Genomic DNA, 20,724 nt, shown 5'->3' with positions numbered 1-20,724 from the left:
CCTCCCTGATGAGGAAATTTAGGCCTCTTGAGGCATTCACACCATGGAAAAGTACTACTTCTGTTGTGAAGAAGTCAACAATGAGAATACAAGTGCAAATGACCAAAAAATGCTAAAAGGTACTAAAGTAAACATTTCCACTAGAGCACAAGCAAAATTAACATATCTAGACTGCATAGCTACAGCTCAAGTCAGAGTTACTATGACTCATGGCTCATAAAATTATCTTGATAATCTGAATTTATATTTATTATAATAGGAAGAACATCCAAGAAGAAAACAGTGTAAATAAAAAGAATTATTCCTATTTCTTAAACTAGTTAAGGGGAAATTCCACATTGCAAAATAAATTCAACTATAATCTTTATGGGTAGTTCTAACACAGCAGCAGTGTTGGTTGAATGGCCTTCATTCTGGATTTTCAGTATTAGTATACACCCTACTTTCAAAACTTCTTAATATTGCTGTATCAGAGGTCCTTGGTGCACTGCCTAATTCAAGACAGTCAGCAAATACTCATAAAACTAGCTAACACTTATTGATGGGCTGCAAAAGCCCTCACTAGATTCACCATCATTGAGCTCTGCTCTTCCATTTTTTAATTGCTTATGGCAGTTTTGTGCTCCTTCTGGTAGGAAAAAAGATTAAATTGGAAGGAGCATACCAAAATTGCATAGCCTGAGTCATACAATAGTGTAATAAACAGAAGAAATTATGATCCATTTTAAGGCTGTAGAGATAAATTATTGATGTTATTTTACACATACCTTTAACTGTTACATTGGAATACTTTTCCCACTAAAGAATAATTCTTGTTCCATATACAACACATACATTAGAAAACGATCTCCTTAGATCTCTCTTTGCCTTTTCTTTTAACACTAGCCACCTAATGTTTTTCCTTGTCCTCTCTGAAGGAAACTAAATTGGCAAACTAATACGTTATGCTCCTGCTAACATGCCTGAAATGTAGTAGATTTATGTAAGAAAAAGCTGTAACTCCTCAAATGAGGATTCTTGTAGTTCTAGAAATAAATACTTGGCTGTTGTATGCAGGTTGAAAAAGCAAAGGACGCAATATAGAAGTGGCTGGTATCTCACAAAAAACTAAGACTTTGAAATAAAATGAAGTTATTCAATTAAAATAATTCTAACAGATTTTTTTTCTAAGTATAATGAAGTCTTATACAATAAGCCCTCTAAACTTCTATAACCCACTGTTGATCTCAGCTTTTATTAAGAGCAAAAGAAACGAGCATTAAATACTTTAAACTCTAGAAAAGAGAAATGATTTCTCATTTTAATTACTGCACCCTAAACATACCCCCTTTGTTAAGCCTCAAAAAAATGGAATAAGGCAAATGGGATGCAACTTAAAGCAGTGGTATAAATTCACAGACTAACCTGAACATATTCCACATTTTCAAAAATGTCTCCACGGTGGTAACGAACAGGCTGGTCCCACTGACAGTGCAAGCTATGCTGCTGGTTGCCCAGTCTACAAATTTGATGGTTCCCTGCAGAGCACAAAACATGTTTTTCTACTATATAAGTGAGGTTTCTGAGGATACAAAGCACACAGTCAACTCCTTCATCCCCAATTTGGTCAATCTTTTTTTATTTATTTAGTCAGCACAGAGGAAACTCTGTCTTTGAAAGACCTTAAAAAAACTCTGTTCAGGAACATGTTGCAATCCCTTGTTTTAATAAGCAAAACACAACAGCCACTCAGGGCCATCTTTATATTTTAAGAAGTTATGGCCTGACATACCTCTGAATGTGTGCAATTCTTTATTGCTATAATGAGCATGAACTCTATGAAGTTGTACCTAATTGAGCTTCTTTTGCCATCTGTGTCTCGTGAATGATGTTCTTCAAGATCTGTTCCTCTTGGATGAGCTTGTATTTGTCTAAAACATCTTGCTGCCTGAGGTAATGGTCATGCTGCTTCTGATATTCTTTCAATTCATTTAACGTTCGCTGAAGTGATCTTGAAAATTCAACAGTACAAAAGGTTTACTCTGAATGCTTTTTAAAATACCAGCTTTTCCTATGGTGTTGCACATTTTCAGCTTGGGGTTTCTTAAAGTACTCTTAGCATTAATTTTATTGCATAGTTAAAGAAACATAGTAAGTAGAAAACCATTATTCTCTTTGAAACATAAATAATTGCTGCAACAGAACAATAAGAGTGAGATTGCATGAACTGCCACTAAGACGCTTCTTTAGTTACCTATGCTGGGCTTCCAATTTTTGCTCAAGTTTTTGCTGACATAGGACAGCATGCTTCCGTTTTACAGCTTGCTCAAACCCTGGTTTGGCCTGTAGAGCATGATCATAACACAGGACTGAGTGGTTGTACTCTCCAAGCATCTGAAGAATAACCAAGAGACAGAATTAGCTGTTGTTCACTAATATATTAAAAAAACCACTCAATTTTTAAAGAGGTCATTAATTCAAATGTTAATTTGTGGTAACAAGCAGCCTGTTGTTTCTGAATTCTAGCCACTATATCTGTTAAAGAGAGGCTGCATGAGAATTTCTCTGGAATTTATTTCCAAATACAGACAAAAATCTTTGCTGAAGGACAGACTTTTGGATGAAAATATCTTGACAGAATCTTAAATTTTAAGTGTGAAATGCATGCAAAACACAATATACATTGTAAAAGAGTAAGGAATTACAACTCAACCCAGAAAGCCTAAATAATATTTGATTTTCTAAAAGTCTTGGAACATAAAGACAGTATTTACTGCGTATATATTTCCCAAAGTGTAATAGCTGGTAAAGAAGTCACTGTAATCCAGAGCTGCATGGACCACAATAGCTGCATCTGCAGAAAAGTGAGCCCGGTGCAGAATATTTGCCAAATTTACCAGTGCAATATCTTTATTTTGCCTAAAAGAAAGAAGAGACATTGAAAGAAGGTCAGACTGTGTAAGAATCACACATCAGGATACATTAATTCTTCAGTCACATATTAAATACGTACTTTGGTAGGAAAATGTCTAAACTATATATGTGCCTAGCATAGCACATAAAGACTAAGAAGTAGTAATATGGATTAGTCCTTAGGATACAGCCTTAGGAACTAAAACCTGTTTACTAATTAGGATAACTAGAAAAGCAACGTGAAAATAAAACTTCATGAGCGATTCTTACCTTGAAGAAAAGTGAAGGGCCCGCATGGCACATTCTACTACTTGGTATGGCTCATTTTTTATTCGCCAGTAAAAAGAAGCCATATTATAGAGTACCCAGGAAGAAGAATTCTGCAGTAAAGAGAAAAACATGACATGTATGAACTATTAAGACTTGTAGTAAAAGGTTAATCAGAACTTTAAGTACTACAGGATAGAAAGCTGAGCAGCAAGCCTACTCTAAGTTACCTTCTTCCTCTGGAAAGCTGCCATTTTGCAATAGCTGTAGAAGTTCAGGAAGAATGAGCCAGCATATAAATGCACAGAAGAAACACAACTTCTGTCTTTCAGACAAGTAAAAATTCCAATAGAGATGAAATGAGAAACGAGGGTTGTTTAAGCATCAGCAGCTTAACTGGAGTTCAATTTTGCAAAAAAAAGCATTTAAAGACAACATACACATTTCAGTACCATTGTTTCTTCTTTGTACTTCCAAGTACCTGCGTTTTGTTCAAAAGCTCTTATTACCTTGACAAAGCAATGAATGTGGCTTGCCAGACCACAAATACATTAATCATTAGATGATAGTAAGTATCTCTATTTACTGGCTTTGCTGATATTTTCTCCTACCTCTGCATGACTATCAGAAAATGCCTTTTGTTACTGGTACGTAAACCAAAAAATATATGTGCAAAACTAGCACTGGATCTGATTGGATGTACCAGACATTTCTTTCTAGTACTCTTTTTGTGTGTGCAGTTAAGATTACAGTTTCATACCTTCATTAGCCCGTCATAAATACGATGACCTATTTCCTCTATACTTCTTCCCAGCCTCCGTGATAAGTATGTGAAGATTGGATCTTCTTTAGGTAACAAGGGTGCGGAAAGATTAACTCTTTCTTGGACACCCTAAAATAAAAATTGAATACAGGTATTTGCTGACACTTTAACTAAAAAGAGAGAAATACACAAAAGCCTGACCCAGAGGAAAATTTACAACATGGTTATTTTACATTCACATCATCCTTAATGTCAAGATCTTAGGGATCTGACACAATGTGACCTTTGACAGACGGATAATACATATTATTACAAATAGGCAAACACTAGCAGCAGCCAAAAGCAACCTCTGCTTGTGAATGCTATAGAAGAAATGCTCATTTCTGGTAGCACTGTATATATGGCAGCTATTGATTTCACTAATGACCACTGAAGCATGTAACTCATGTTTGTTAGGTTACACACACGCTATGAAAGTAACCCTACATCTCCTCTTTCTTCCTTCCCCAATAACAAATGTACTCGTTTCAAAAGTACAACCAGACCCAGAATAGAGCTAGAAAACTTCAGTTCCTGTTTTAAGATATTTTAAGGACTTGCAATAAAATGAATATCAAGATATATCAAGTTGATATACCAAGAAGACGAAGATTCCCTATTTACAAGGAGTGACATGGAAAAGACAAGGGGTAATGGGCACAAGTTGCTCCTGAGTAGGTTCCAATTGGACACAAGGTAAAATTTTCACCATGAGGACAGTCACATTTTGGAAGTCTCCCAAGGGAAGTGGTGGATTCCCCCACAATGGACAGTTTTAAGTCTCAGCTTGACAGGGTGCTGAGCCACCTCATATAAACTATAGTATTACCTAGAAAGGTTGGACCAGGTGATACTTGAGGTCCCTTCCAACCTGGCATTCTACAGTTCTATGATATAAGCACTAAAGCTGCACCAGCATTAGAAAATTTGCTCACATAATACTGTTGACAAAAACAATTTTGGCGCCACACTTCCACTGTAATCTTTCAAAAGTAGATGAACTTTGTACAATAAGGAACAATTATCTCATCCTCTGGGTTAGGGCTTGGCATTCAGATAACAAAGAGACAGTCAAGCATGTTACGAGCTACTGGCAAGCCTTCAGACAGTTTTCTGAACCTGAATCTTCATACTGTTTAATAATCCTGTTCAGTACTCTCCAATTTTCAACTGAAACAATTCACAAGTTGGAAGCATTTCCAACGAAAGCTACCATATTACTAATGAAACGTGTTACGAAAACAAACTACTCAATTTTCCTAAAACTGTTCCATAAAATAAAGCAAACAATAACAGAAGAGAAACAGGATCAGTGTCACTAAAAGAAATGTCTTTCTGTAAGCAGGTACTTTAATTGGGGCACAATTGTGGTTTAAAAAAACTCTGAAACAGTCTTGAAAGTTTACAGTAACTTTCAGCCTTGACTAAGAACTGCCAGTAAGACTTCTCTATTCCTCTTCCTGATGGGGAAAAAAACACTTGCATTTGCTTGCTTACCCGTAAATGCTGAAAAGCATGAATGCTGTATGGAAGATCTAGAACTTTTGTACAGTCTGGCTGCTGCAGGTCTGGAGGCACTGGTGACTTTGTGTCGATATAGTCTTCAGGGCTGAGGACATAATAACATAACAAAGCAAACTCCAGATTAAAATACCACTGAAGTTCAAAAGAGACAGTATTGTAGTTTACAGGCACGGTACTCTGGTTTAACTGTTGTAACAATCCTGTGTTGGAACACAATAGATCTGTCCAAATTTCAGTTGTGTCAGGATGTCATCTTTGTAGGAAAACTAAATACATTTCTGTCTGCTGTAGAGAAAATACCAGCATTTGGATAGCCTCCAAAATCTATCTGCGTCAACCTAGTGTATTGCTACTATGATTACTGATTTATCTGCCGTGTAAATGGCAATGCATGCAGATTAGAAGACTCTTAACTAAAACAAACAAATCCCAAGTATTAGTGAGAAACCCAAATGAAGGTTTCTGAGGGTAGTATTAATGTTTTCCAACTTCAAGTATTCATCTGCTAAAAATTCCATAAAACTAGAAAAACAAAACAGTCCGTCCAGAAGATGAATTGCCCATGAAGCTGAGTGTCAAGCAGACTGTCCACACATTTTATTTGCTAAACACAGCAATATGTGTATGACCAGAAGGTTCAACAGCTTGATCATCAACAGAATTTCACTCAAATTTAAGTCAAGGCAGTTCCCACAAGGAGAAGTTTACTTAGCTCAAAACACCCAAAGCACAATCGAGCAAATTCAAATCCCTTCTACATGATGCACTTCAGTTTAATTCATGTCTGGTCATATCAGTACAGAGTAACAGTGGCAAAACTGAGCAGGAGGCTGGGAATAGAATGCAGAAGTTTCAGGGTAGGGCTAACATGGATAGTCTGGGGGAGACAGCATTTCTGTGTTGTACCCTTTTGCAATTACTGGCAGAGGTTGTTTCAATTTTCTTTCACACTAATACAAAATAAATCAACTCTTGTATCAAGAACAGTCAGTGACAGTCTTTTTCATTTTTAATTGCATTTAGAGGTTTTGTTGATTTTTTTATTCAGTAAAAATCTTAAAATATAAAGCATCTTATTACCGGATATCTTTGCTCTCTAAGGTGATGTAGGTGCCATCGTAGAGATCTAGGTCTCCCAGGGGTACCTTTGCTTTAATGCAGTCTGGATCTTCTTTATTATGCCTTTGTTCCAGCCCTGTGTCTCTGTCTTCATTTTCCTCTATATGAATCTTTTGGGCAACTAACTGTTTCTGTAGGAATAAAAAAAAGGAAACAGAAAAGTGTGTACTGGTGAAAGCAAATATTATACTTGCTAGGAGCTGAACAATCCAACTTCTTTCTTAAAGTCCATTTGAAGAAATCTGAATAATTCTCTTCGAATCTTGTATTTCCCTTTATTTTATAACATACATAGGACATTTTTTTTATTTAGATGGAATATAAATACTTTCATGACAGATAACAGTACTGAAAGAGGCCCTTATTTTCTTGCTTTACCTAAAAAGAGCACTAATAGCATTCTAAATTCATAGCAGACCATTCAGAAAAGGAAGCAATTGTTAACAGTACAGCAACTTTTCCATATTTGGACCCTTTTCCTCCTCTCTAAGACCTCACGGAAATAGTATCAGAGATTGCAAACAAAATGATCTTGTTTGCTAAGCACAACTGAGGTGGCAGGCTAATGCAAGAACTGAGACTGAGAAAAAATTCTATAGATCAGCTTATGATATGCTTCAGGTGCTCCTTTTCACCTTTAAGTTTGTAAGTATAGATCGCTGTGAGCAGTCAATGAATCTGTCCCAGAAGAGTAAGCTGTATTTAATTCTCACCTAGATCTGCAAACCCATTAAATATCATAGGGATTTTTATATGGGAAATGAGAAGAAAGTTTGCATTTTTACAGCTGTCCACATTTGATAACACACTACTATGCAACAGTAGAGATATATAGAGTAGTAGCAACTTGCACAAGATGTTACAATATATAACTTCTGCTGAAAGTCATTTGTATGCCACAAATTGAGTATTAGTCATTCTCAAACCCATAACACATGTCCTATAAAGCTTACAACTGCTGTTCCATCCATAGCTAAAATGTCCATTACCACAAGAACTAGTTAGTCTACCTTGATGAGAAAGCCTGGCTGAATACAGTCACGTAAGGGACAGTCCTGCTTTTTTTCCTCCCATTCACCTCAAGCTACTCTGGGCGCTCATCTAACTTCTCAGTTAGCTAGTTAAGCTAATCTAAAAAAAACAAAGTTGGGACAGGAAAAAAGAAGTGTTTGGTCAGGAGAAAGGATATGAGTTTGCTCAGTCCATATAGCATCTAAACCTCAGTTTAAGTTATCAGTTCCAAGATAATTAAGGCCCTTTTCAGAAGGTTGTTTTCAGACCCTTTTTCAATCATAAATGGGTTTGGAGAGAGACAGAGGTGATCTGCTCTCTGAAGTGTCCTAGAATCAGCAATGGAAAGAATGTCCTGACAAACCCAGAGAAGAGCACAGGGAAATACATGGCCTACAGGCTGTACTCTAAACAGCAGCTATAACAAATTTAAGATGACACTTCTACAAATAGTTCTGGAATACAGTAGTCAGCTACAGAATTCAGTACCTAAATGACTTTACTTAAAAATGTTAGGATGTGCGGATAACAACAGGGAATGATACAGCTGGGGACAATGATAACCAGTTCAAGAAACCTGAGGCACAAAATTTTTGAGATCTGAAGAATTCTTTGTCCTTTCACTGAAGCATAACTATGCCAATAATGCTTCTGTTTCCTGTGTAAATCTATCACTAAAACTTTTATGAAAAAAACATACCTGTATTTTCAGAAAATAGTACTTAAGGTTATGCTTTACCTCCAGTTCTTTGAGGTAGTTAACTGTTGTTTCTTGTCTCATTAGTATTACCAGATCATGTGGGTTCCTCAAGTTCATGGGTGAATCCACCTGCAAGACATTTCAACAGTCCATAAGGTATGACATTCTCCTTATTATAGCAATTTCAAAGGTAAGAAGTTACGTTAATTCATCTAACAGTTTGTCCGCTCAGAGGTTTTCTGTCCATTCGGCGTTGATAATATTTCTATATTTTAAATGTACACTTTGAACAATATTGTGATTTGAGAATCCAATTCAAACCATGCCTTAATTGTAAACCTATTTGAGTTTACTCAGGCACACAAACTCTAAGTGTAAGAGGCAAGCAAATTTCTGACAAAAAACTACTAGGAGTACCTACTGATAAAATACTAGATACCTTAAATTGCAATTTCAAACCCGTATCGGTTGCTTTATCTGAACTAGTAAATTAAATTAGTTCATGGAGGATTCTATGATTCTGAGAACAGAAGCAAGAAAACGGGCATGAGTGTGTGACTGACAGAATGAGAGGAAGAGGGGCGACGAGGACAGCAGGATTTCACATTTTTAACATAATGACTGTTACGGTAGACAATCTACATGAAGATGTTCCTGGATCTGCTCAGTTTTCACTCAAGCTTTCATATGGAACTAGCTACTGCATAAAGATGTAAGCACCACCTGTGCGTTAGCGCTGATATCTCTAGATGGGCTGTTCACCCCCATGAAATCTGTCAAAATTTACTGACACTGTAAGTTAATGGAAAAGCTTCCCATATATACCTATGCAGGAAAACAACCTGAGCTCTAGCTCTGCATTTCTGTAAACTTGCCAAACAACTTGGACACATTTCTGGGACTCGTTTCAGAGAACTGCATCTCCAGTAGGACAACACGTTTCCTGGTCATTTTAATGCATCCTATCAACAGGTTAAGCCTTGGGCCATGCTCTCTTGGCTGTGAGTCAGATAAGAAGCTCAAAACTGCTTTCTTTGGCCTACTGACTGTGTAGTTTACATTCCTTGCAAGCCTCCCTGTTGAGTAAGGATCCTCTCCTCTTCTATAAAAACATTTGTTCCTTTAATCCCCACCTCAAAAACCCTAAGGGTAGTTTTGGCTAAATTTGGCTAAGTATTCCTTTCCAAATCAAAAGCTGAACTGAGTATGAAGCCATTTTGGCAGATGGCTACTTACACAGTCCAGATACTCATGCATAACTCATCTTCTGCTTTGGCTAATTAATCTTCTTATATCACCAGTTGAATAGAAAATAATAGGTGCTACTGACACCAGTTTATTTTTACACTATGAATTTGGAGATTATGGATTTAATTGTTGCCAATAAAGTGTGACCAAGTATCCACAATGATACAGAGAACCAAATAAAATAATGTATCAAAACAACTAACAATATTGTTACTTGGTAGTATTAAAGTCTACAGCATTTTACTTAAAGTCAGATTACCTCCTTTGGGCCCCACCTCACTTTGAACTGGTTGCACACAAAACAAGTAACGTACTGAATGCAGCACTCTTCCAGGCCTTATTAGCTAAAGAAACTACTGTGGTTTGCATAAGTGAGTGAAAGATTAATTTTCAATGAAAATAAGGAAAAGTTTTAAAGCACTTAAATGTCCATTCCAAAATGATACTGCTCCTCAGACAACTAAAGGCTGCTTGCAGGAGACTACACAGTCACTGAGAGCAAAGTCAGCTATCAGCTTCACTTTCAATGTCAAACTGCATCTGGAGTGATGTTTTTGCAGAAAGATATACAAGCACTACCATTTAGAAAGCCTTACTCTGAAAGATGAAGGATCTCATCTTATTGTTCACTCTGAAACGGAATGACAGTCAGAGACAGCTTCTGTTTTTATTTTTTCATAAAATAGTCTCATGAGAGTTAGGACTGAAATTAGCATTTGGGAATCTGGTGTGATATATGTTACCAAATCAGTGTTAATGGGTTGACAGAAAAGCAACACAGTAAGTAACAAATTCCTATGAACTATTACCTGGCAGCAGAAATCAAAGTAACAGTAACAATCAAAGAGCAATGTCACTGAATTAATTAAAAAAGTTATGTCAATCCACCAGGAAATCACTTCAAGTTCACAAGCATGCATGATGTTTTTCTTTAGTTTTCAGATTTTCATTTCCAGATTTCACCTTGGTTTGTCGCCAGCAAATGAGCACTTCCTAATAATAGCAAAGCCCTTCAACCTAGTATAAGTCAGTATTATTAAATAACCTTAGCAGTCAATATTTCTTTAAGACTAACACAGTGCATAAACAAAAAGCTCTAAAGTCAAAACTTTAGTAGTAAATCTAACCTTACATTTATTTACATTTGATAATTTCTGACTCTGAAAGTTAAACATTCCTATTGCAAGAAAGTAGCAGATAAAGACTATTAACTCCTGAACATAAAAACCCTACTTAGGTGCAATAATTTCTGAGAAAGGATTTAAATGGAAAAATTAAGCAGCTACACTGTCCAATCATGCAAAGTCTGCAGGGAAAACTTGAGCCAGGACATCCAATGCGTTCAGCAGCTTGTAAAAGTGAGCAGAATACACATTATCAGTTCTGGTATTCTTCAGTTTATACATTTACAGCATGAAGACATTACAAAAAGGTAACTGAGGAAAGAAAAAGCCTTCAGAACTACAAAAACCTGCTATTTAACAAAAAAGAAAACAGATTCTTAGTTGAAAACCACAGGTGATCTTATGATATTATACCTGCAAATGAGGAAAGTAACACCATCTTGGCCACCAACAGACGTAAGTGTGGAGGACGATGGTGCTCAAACATAAGAATTTCTTAGAATTCAGAGTGCAATCTCCTGATCTGCTTAGACTGATTAAAGAAATAACCTGCTGCCAAGTAGGGGAATCCTCCCTTTTCTTACTACTTAAAATCTTATTGCTCCACTGAGAAACAGGCCATCTAATTCAGCAGAGAAGTAAGTTAAGAGATTAAACAATTAGTTTTCAGCCAGATCAGCAGGTTAGTCTGAATTGGCCTCAGGTGAGCACTTCATCATCCCCTTCTCCATAGTGACAGCCAAGTAAGTGGCTCTTGAACTGCAACCTGTTCCTCTCACATCCAGCCAGCAATACTGTCAAGACTTCTGGTTCATTAGCTATCTTTTTACAACATCCCTCCCAAGAGTGGAGACTCCTGCACCACAGCAGATGCTTGTTCCAACTTACTCATTTTTAACTCAGAGCATTAGGCTGATGGCAGAGCACCACATTCATTTAATCTTCCTCCAAAGTGCTGAAACTGACACTGAAGAGGAAGTGCTCAAAATGGAAGAATCTGTCTTCAATTCAAACACAGTAAACATGAAAAAATTGTGTGAAAGGCTTTCCTTGAAACTCTGATGGCTACTGTAGCTACACTGCAGAAAGCCTGGCAGTAAACCATTTTTAGAAGTAAATGTTTTCTATGCAACTTCATCCAAAGGTCAAAGTTTATTTACAAAGCACAGTTCAAATTTATTCACTGTCAAAAAGTACACCAAGAACCTGGTTCTGCAATAAACACAAAGAATTTGTATAACCAAAAAAGAACCATCAGAATTGAATAAAACCCTGAAATTTTAGACAGTCTCCTGTCTTACCCGCATATGTCAAAGTCTCTGAAAAATTAGACTTGTAAGTTTTGCCAAACCTTCTGGTATTCTTTTTCCCTACAATCCTGTTATATTGCACCAGGAAATAAATTTTTAAGATGATGGTCAATGAATGCCCCAGTCAACTATTTTTAGGTAAGGCTTTTTTTTAAAGTAATGTGGAAATCCCGCCGTTAACTGAGGCACAGAAACACGAAAATAAGAACAGCTGCTAGTGCCTCTTCATGTCTTAAAAGCTTTTTACTGCAGCAGAAGAAAAAGATAATACATCAAATGATAGCATACAGCAAAATGGGCTCTTTGTACTTGTTTTATAGATAGTGGATCTTTTGTCACTGTACTTGTGAAATGAAGGCAAATCCTGCTTAAATAGGCTGGAACTCCTTTCAGTGTCACGTGGGAGCAAGAATCTAAGAACTGATGCTTACCGTTTGGCATACCCTTGCCATCTTGACATACCCTACACTCCAACATGCTGAAAAACTCTATACACTCCAGCATTTCTGACAAAGCTGCAAAAAAAAATCTGTACAGGTTTCAGTGCAAGATAAGCTACAAAACTGGAACATATATGCTTTTGCTTAACAAAATGATGAGCAGAGTGTCAGAAGACAGTTGTTCCATGGGATGGCACTGAAAAATTCACACAGAAAAATGACACTGAACTGAGTTTTTATCATAAGTACTGAGCAATTTGAGCTCCGTGGTATTGAGAGAGAGAAAGGAAGAGGGAGGGAGAGGGAGGGAGAGGAGGAGAGGGGGAGACGGGGAGACGGGGAGACAAGTCCAGCTACATGAAATAGCAGTGCATTTTACAGTCGTGCTGACTTTGCTCTTTTGGCCTTTGATGGGGCCTTCATGCAAGCATGTGCTTGGGCCAATTCCCGGCTCTCCTTTTGCTGTGAAGCTCCCAATAAGGGGAAGATGCACCAGGCACCAAACACAGCTTTCACTACAGATTCATCTGTTCTGAACAGTTGAATCATGTTATCTTGTCAGTTTGTTGTACCCTTATTTTAAAAGTGACATAAAACAAGAAGAGATGCCAGGAAATTGAAGTGTGAGGATGTCAACAGAAATGGGACCTGGGAGCCATGCTTATTCCTGGAGGACAAAGGCTGCATGGAAACACCAGGAGTAGAGGAGTGAGTAAGACCTGGTCAGAGCCACTGCTGGAGCCTTCTGGACTTAAAAACTGAGTCACCTTGGCATACATTACTATCCTGGGCTAAACCCAGACATTTTGTGTTAAACTTTTGCTGTCAGCAGTCAAAACCTGGCATAAGGCTACATGCTAGACTGGCAAATGTGAGGGACACAGGCAGACATCCATTGCTGGCCTTTTGGATCTGCCTCTTAACTCCTCCAGCTCAGGTGCAAATCTTTCACTGCTGAGTTAAGAACAATGAAAAATACTTCTTTACCACTGCCCCAAAGAATAAAAGATTGGCATTTCTGACTGCACTCCATATACAGGCTACCACAAGGCCTCTTTTTATGAGATTCACTTCTAGCTGTGACCTTCACAGCCATCCAGAAAGACAAGGCTGCTCTCCCCGGCAAGTGGGCAGTACCAGTGAAGTTTCTGGATCAGCAGCACCCATCAGGGACAACGACGTTAAGCATCTCAGCCATTCACTACACCAGTGTTCAGGTTCAAACTTTTCAACTATGCTTATAAAAAAGCAGATAATTTAAAATTCAGTGGTTTTAAAAATTACTATTTTTCACACTTGAGGAAGGCCTAAATTCCACAGTTCTTTGGCAATTAAGAAAAGTTTTAAAATAAGAACAAGTTCCCCTGTTCCTGAGGATAAGGTGACCCATGCTTCAGAACCATCATACTCCAGCTTTTCACCCCAGGGTTGAGGACATCTAATGTACTGCGGTAGACTCACACCAACCTCCAGCCTAGGTCTCTTTGCACACACTCATAAACAGACATTTACTGACCACTTTTTTGGGGAAGGCTACATACTTCAGAAAGAATGAGGAGAGGGTTTTTTGTTGTTTGTTTGGCGCCCAACAGACTTGGAAGTATCCTTCAGTCAAGAAAGAGGTCATATGTCAAGCAAACTAACATTTATAGAAAAAGCAAAGCAAACCTGCCATTTCCAAAGCAGGACTGAGTGACTACTTAATATATTGCAGAAGATCAGAGAATCATAGAATAGAAAAACTTAGGTTGGTAGATCATCTAGATCCAACCCCCCTGTGTGGGCAGGGACACCTCCCACTAGATCAGATTGCTTAGAGCCCCATCCAACCTGGCCTTGAATACTGCCAGGGATGGGGCTTCCACGACCTCCCGGGGCAACCTGTTCCAGTGCCTTAACACCCTCATCATAAAGAATTTCCTCCTAATATCTAATCTAAATCTCCCCTTCTCAAATTTTTAACCATTGCCCCAGATGCAAAAAAGAAAATAAAAATAAAAAAAGGCAAATAGCTTTTTATTTGCACTAAGTTTTCAGCTTTCCTAGGTTTTGGATGGCTGCCTTCCCTCTAGTCTTGAGTGTATGGACCACTGTTTTAATCACAACCTGTCAGAACACAGGTGCAGTCAGATGACAGACATTAGTAACTCGTTAATAACTCTAAAGCCATTAATCATCTTGCCTTGTTGCAACTTGAGGCACATTCAGATTCAAATCTGCAACCAAATGAGCAATCATCAATGAATGCCTTCCCTCTTTACTTGTACTAAGCCCAAATTAAGCACACTACTGCACTGTATGAAATCCAGATGTCATGTTTATTGAGCAGCTAATCTTCTTAGCCCTGAACAGGGCAACCAGCATCACTAGTTCACTTTCTTCTCCAGGTCATCTCTGACAAACTTCAAAATACATGACAATACATTAAAAACAAAACAAATTTTTGATAAGTCAGATTCCTTGCCAGAAGCTCTCTGCTCCTGGCAACACTTCCCCAGTCCTGCTTTTGACTATCTGCGTGGTCTCATGAAAGATGACAGCAGCTGGTCTTCACCAGCAGAGCCATGACTACTGAAACTGTTTCTTGCATTGCACTGACAGTGTACTGGTCACCCTTCTGTCTTCTCTTTATGCCAAGTTTCTCTCTTCTCTTGAAGTACACTAGTACTTCTGCTAAGAGGTTACTTTCCCTACTGGCAGACAAGTACTGTCTAAAATCAGTTATATATTAGCCTGAAATTTATTCTACTAGTTGTGAAATGAGAAGGCTTATAAACATGTGCACTGAGCAGATATAATCTCATTAAAGAGAGACTATTACTCAGTCCCTGGCTTTGCAGGAATACAAATTTGAAGGGTGGAGTCAGATCAAAAGAAGAGTATGAGCTGATCCACAGAACTATGTATTTGAACTGAAAACAGGCCACTAGAGCAACAGATATAGTTTGATGGCTTTTCTCTTGCTGGCTTACTGAGACAACAAAATGTTACATGCACTGCTGGGAATTAGTGTGTTTCATCATTCAGAAATGCTCACTAGAAACTGGAACAGCAGGACCTACTCAGCAAGCACTCCAATTTACTAGATGAGATATTGCTGATATATGGAAAATTCTTGTTTTGCTTTAATTTTGCCACCCCTGCCAGGCTGTTATACCACTAAGAAGTCCAGCTCAAGTCTCAGTCAAGGTACTGGTAGCTCTCTTACACCACAGAAAAATCAATCTAAATTGAATGTAGTTTCAGATTAAAGGCTTACATCCGTGCTGCACCATAAGGAGAAATAGCTAGCAGAGATTTTTGGGCAATAATATAAAATACCCTCACTCCTTTTCCCCTCAGATTCTGGCTATTATATTTCATATGTGGGCCAGGATTTTTAACTTTTGCTTTCTACTCCTCATCCATAGCACACTTTGGCAACAAGGAAGACAAGGTTCACAGCAACAAACTAAAAGCTGTAGGGAAGACAGTTATCACTGGTGCTTATCTGGACATCCATAGCTTGTGGCTCATTTAGCAGGGTATATCTGGGCATTATTACCACCTAAGTTTTGTCCCCATCTTAATCTATTCTATAGAATAGAATAGTATCATCCAGATAAACTGAGGTAGTCCAAGTGAAGATTAAACCTGTCCCTCTGTAAAAAGATTATAATATTTAAAATGTGTTTCACACTGAAAATGCTAATATTTCTAAAATTAAGTAATATAAATGTTAATCAATACCACCACCCTTAGCCACCAAACAGCATTAGCCACTTCCAGTTAGAGACTGCTGTGCTGGAAGGGTTGCAATCAGCAGTGCAAAGTCCAACAGTGGCTGGTCATCAGCAGTGGCCCTTGGGGATCAGTATCAGGGTCAACACTGTTTTAGTGTCTTTACTAATGACACAGGAAAAAAGAACCTCAGCAAGCTTGGTGTCCTCTGCAAACATGGGGTGGGCGTGGCTATGGTGGAGGGCAGGGCTGCAGTTCAAGCTGGAGAAACTGGCTGACAGGTAACTTGTGAAGTTAACAATGGCAAGTGCAAACCTAGCACCCGGTTCCTTGTGCAGCAGGAAAGACAGGGGTGGAACAGAAAACAGCTTTGCAGGAAAGGATGCTTGGGCTCTGGTGAGAAAAAAGTCGTTGATGAGCAGCATGCTCTCATAGCTGAGGTGGCCAACTGCATCCTGGGCTGTGGCAGCAAGGCTGGAGCCAGGAGAGCAGTTATCCCCACCCACCAGGCACCAGTGAGAATGCACCTGCTGGGGCCTTCTACCCCTTTGTTTCAAGGCCAGCAAAGCTCACTCTAGGTGCTGAGGGGCCAGGAGCACAAAACCCACAGAGCAGCTGAGAGAAGCAAGCTAGCTTGGCTGCAGGGGGATACTGCTGCTGTTTTCAGTGTCCTAAAGGCAGGGTACAGATAAGACAGAGCCCATTCTTCTTGAGATGTGACGGTGAGTGGCACTGAACGTCCGGACAGGATACTCTTATTGGAAAAGACAAAAAAAAAAAAAAAAAAAAAAAATCACACTGAAGGCAGCCAACCACTGGACCAAGAGGTGAGCCAGACTGTCAAACACCTACCTCTAGACACCAAATTCAGTTGGGCAGGGCTCTCAGTGACCACATCTAGTTGCCCCTGCTTTGAGCTGTGGGGCAGGCGGTGTTACTCTGTGACGCAATGTAGGTTATTGCACTTGAATGAGCATCAGCAGAAGCTTATTCCAAACCAGTCTTGACTTACACAGATGACTTACAGTAGGTAACGTGCTTCACAATTCAAACTTGGGCTGCCATGCAAGCAGCAAGAACTAGCACTAGTTGGACACTCTAAGGAGGAGTCAAGAGTATGGAAAAAAAACAGTTATGGCAATGTTTTTCTACAGAACAATAGTAGACTAATTGAAACTAGTAGAGAAGCCAACAAATGCAGGCAATACTTCACATACACTGAAAAGATGAAACAACCCACTGCACAAGAACACAAAAAGCTGCACAGCCCAAGGGTTTATGAGACAAACGTGGACAAAAGCCCCACTGATAATGCACAAAGTAAAAACAGTTGGAGAGAAGGACTAAATGGCTAAGTGTATTGGTAAAAATACAAGTTCTCATGACAAATACCAACTTAGCAAAGAATATTCTGAAAAATTAAAGCAAAGAGAGGCTTTGCAGAAAAATGTTAGGCTTATGTCCTGTTAAAAACTACTTAGATCTTGGTATTAGAAGGACAGCTCAAGTATTTTGGAATATTGTGATTCTACAAAGCAATTGATAAATCAAATATTAAGCATACCATTGCCAGTGAAACACAGAATATCTCAAGTTGGAAGGGACTCATAAGGATCACTGAGTCCAATTCTCTGCTCCTTGCAGGATTACCTAAAACCAAACCACATGACTAACAGCATTGTCCAGATGCTCCTTGAACTCTTGACAGACTTGGTGCCATGACCACTTTCCTGGGTAACCTGTTCAGTGTCCAACCATGTTCTCAGTGAAAAGCCTTTTCCTATTGTCCAATCTGAACTTCCCCTGGTGCAGCTTCATCCCATTTCCTGGTGTCCCATTGCAGGTCACCAGATGAGAGAGATCAGAAACCCCCCATGCACTGTCCCCCTTGAGGAAGCTGTAGACTGTGATGAAGTCACCGCTCAGCCTGGTCTCCTCCAAGCTGAACAAAACAAGTGACTTCAGCTGCTTCTCACAAGTCTTGCCCTCAAGACCGCTCACCATCTTGATCACCTTTCTCTGGACACACTCTAACAGTCTGATAGCCTTATATTGAGGCCCCCAAAACTGCACACAGTACTCAAGGTGGGGCCACACTAGTGCAGTGTAAAGTGGAACAATGACAATTCTTTCCTATTGCTGGACAACGGAGATTATCTGTCTATTTTGCTGCTAACTATTACATTTTGGCATTTAAAACAACATTCAAGTTCACTCTAGAAAATGCCCACTCTTCTCATTCCCCAAAATACAAATAAGTGGAAAAAATGAAATTCAGATGTGCTCTGCAGGGATAGCAATGGCAGTAACCACAAATTTAAGTAACATTTTCATAAGAGCCAAGGAGATGACAGTAACAGATGCTGAAATACACCTTATTACAAAAGACTCACATGACAATTAGCAGCACTACAACTCAGGTACTGAAAATTCCAGTCCCTCATATTCCAAGCAATATCATATTTATAACTTGGTTTTCCTTGCTGGAAATAGCTGGATTAATTTTGACAACGCAGGTAAGAGAAATTATTACACAGATATTATTTTACCATCTCAGCTACAGACCTTGAGAATTTTATACATGAAACAGGTAGAAAGCTTAGAAAGCACTGGTAATAGTTTACTGTACAGCAATGGCAGATGGAAGCTTTTACCTGTTAATTGATATAATAAAAAGCAACTTCTTAAAATCAGTACTTAATTTACCTAATCAGATTTTCAAGTCATTTCAGGCAATTACATATTTTCAAGTCACAGGTCCTTTCCATGCAATAATCAGAATGAACACTTAACCCAAATTTGATCATATACTATTAATATACACACACAGATGCTTCCAGACCATTATCATATACTCTCACCACTTCCAAGCTAAATCATACAGACAAACGAGGTGAGATAGCACTGGAAGTGTTGCCATTCATTAATTTATTATCAACTTGGGTGAAAGAGTGCCTAGATCCACTCAGACAGCTGGAGTGCCTGAAAACCATAAAGACAGCAGGAGGAGCTTCCCACAGAGAAAGCCAGTTCCACCTGGGGATCCTAATGCTTTCTAAAAGGACACCTGACTAAAAATTCTCACAAAAAGAAGGTGATGTTAACAGATACCTCTTCACCCTCTTTTTTTTTTTTTTTTTTTTTTTTTTAAATGAGGGGGAAGACCTCGCTGCTTGCTACAGCAATTACCTCCTCCCCTCCCGAGGGAAGGTTAACTCCCATTCTGCTTAAGAGCAAAGCAGATCTGCAGTGAATTCCTGGTGCTGTTCCCCTTGCAACACTGAGGGAGCAAAGCAAGTAAAAGAAGCCCAAACATTAAGTACATATCGACTCTTTCAGCTGCTTAGGGAACGCCAGATACAGCCCAGTATCCCAACAGGGCACTTTGACTAAACCCACAAAGCCGCTGCAGCAGAGGGCACTCCGCGTGCCTCTGCACCAAGCAGACGCCCCACAGCTTCTCCTTCTTACTTCCAGAAGGAAGCAGCCAGGCTGGGGGCGGCGGGGATGCGAAAATCGCAAACTCATCCACAGCTCGGGCTTCGCCACCACGGCTCGGGGCGGGCCCGGCCGCGGGGCACTCCGCACCCACGGGGAGGTTACCGCGAGCGCTGCGGGCGAGGGCCGAGCTGCCGCCGCCTGCCCTGCCGCCGCCTGCCCTGCCGCCGCCTGCCCTGCCGCCGCCTGCCCTGCCGCCGCCTGCCCTGCCGCCGCGCTTACTCAGCAGCACGGCCCGAGGAGCGGGCGGCTCGCAGGGCCCGCAGGTAAGCACGAACCGCGCTGCTCCAATACGGCTTCGGTTAACATTCCTCCTCGGCTGGCTCACACCCACCCGCCGTGCTCCCCGCCGCTCTGCAGACATCACCCCGGGGCTCTGGCGACTTCAAGCCGTTTCCCGAGCGACGCCGGCTCCCCGCCGGACAGCCCTCCGCCGCCCCCCGCCCGGCGGCAGCAGCAGCCTTCAGACCGGCAGCGCTGCGCGCCGCACCGACAGGCCCCGTCCCTCCGCTGCACAGCGCCGGGCGGGCTGGGGCTGCAGGGGAACGGAGACGCGGGCCGGGGCTCTCCCTGCCGCCGCAGCGGGCCGCGACCGCCGGGCAGCGGGCGACGGGCAGCTGCCAGCGCTCCCCGGGGCCCTCACCTGCTGCTGGATCTTGCCATCTTCGGTGACCACCCAGTGGGTGGTGGCTGCGGCGAGTCGCGTCCCCGAGGCCAGCAGCGAGCACAGGCCCAGGGCCCAACCGGAGAAGACCCACGCCCGCCCCAGCCCGCCCCACCCGCACGCTCCTGCCGCCGCCATCTTCCCCAATCCCGGCCTCCCGCCTCACCCGGAACCGGAATTGCTGCCGCCGCCATTTTGGGAGGGGAGGGTGGAGCGGGCAGCCCCGTCCCTCCCGCCCCCGCGGGGCCGGGCCGGGCCCCGGCAGCCCCGGAGCCGCTGGCTGGAAGGAAGGCTGCCGGCCCGGGCTGCCCGCCCTCCCGCTGCAGCAGCAGGCGGAGCAGCCACAAGGCGCAGGAGGCTCCGGGAAGCGGCGCCGCGTCTCTGCAGCTGCTCGCGCCTCTCACC

General features: G+C 40.8%; 1 protein-coding gene across 1 annotated transcript in view; it reads right to left on the bottom strand.

Annotated features, from left to right (window-relative positions):
* The window catches only part of TTC17 (tetratricopeptide repeat domain 17), a 64,488-nt gene extending 43,975 nt beyond the window's left edge, over window positions 1-20,513 (bottom strand). The window contains 11 exon segments of the mRNA XM_051622456.1: window positions 1,405-1,517; window positions 1,830-1,990; window positions 2,234-2,373; window positions 2,754-2,898; window positions 3,163-3,272; window positions 3,920-4,051; window positions 5,459-5,570; window positions 6,566-6,735; window positions 8,355-8,444; window positions 20,299-20,477; window positions 20,480-20,513. Coding sequence (XP_051478416.1) covers window positions 1,405-1,517; window positions 1,830-1,990; window positions 2,234-2,373; window positions 2,754-2,898; window positions 3,163-3,272; window positions 3,920-4,051; window positions 5,459-5,570; window positions 6,566-6,735; window positions 8,355-8,444; window positions 20,299-20,477; window positions 20,480-20,513 — 1,386 coding nt within the window.
* Between the last annotated feature and the right edge of the window lie 211 nt (window positions 20,514-20,724).

The sequence above is a fragment of the Apus apus genome, chromosome 5 (assembly GCF_020740795.1).
Source record: "Apus apus isolate bApuApu2 chromosome 5, bApuApu2.pri.cur, whole genome shotgun sequence".
In the NCBI taxonomy this organism is placed as follows: Eukaryota; Metazoa; Chordata; class Aves; order Apodiformes; family Apodidae; genus Apus; species Apus apus.
Note: the sequence above shows the minus strand (reverse complement) of the source record. Positions and strands in the feature narration are given on the sequence as shown.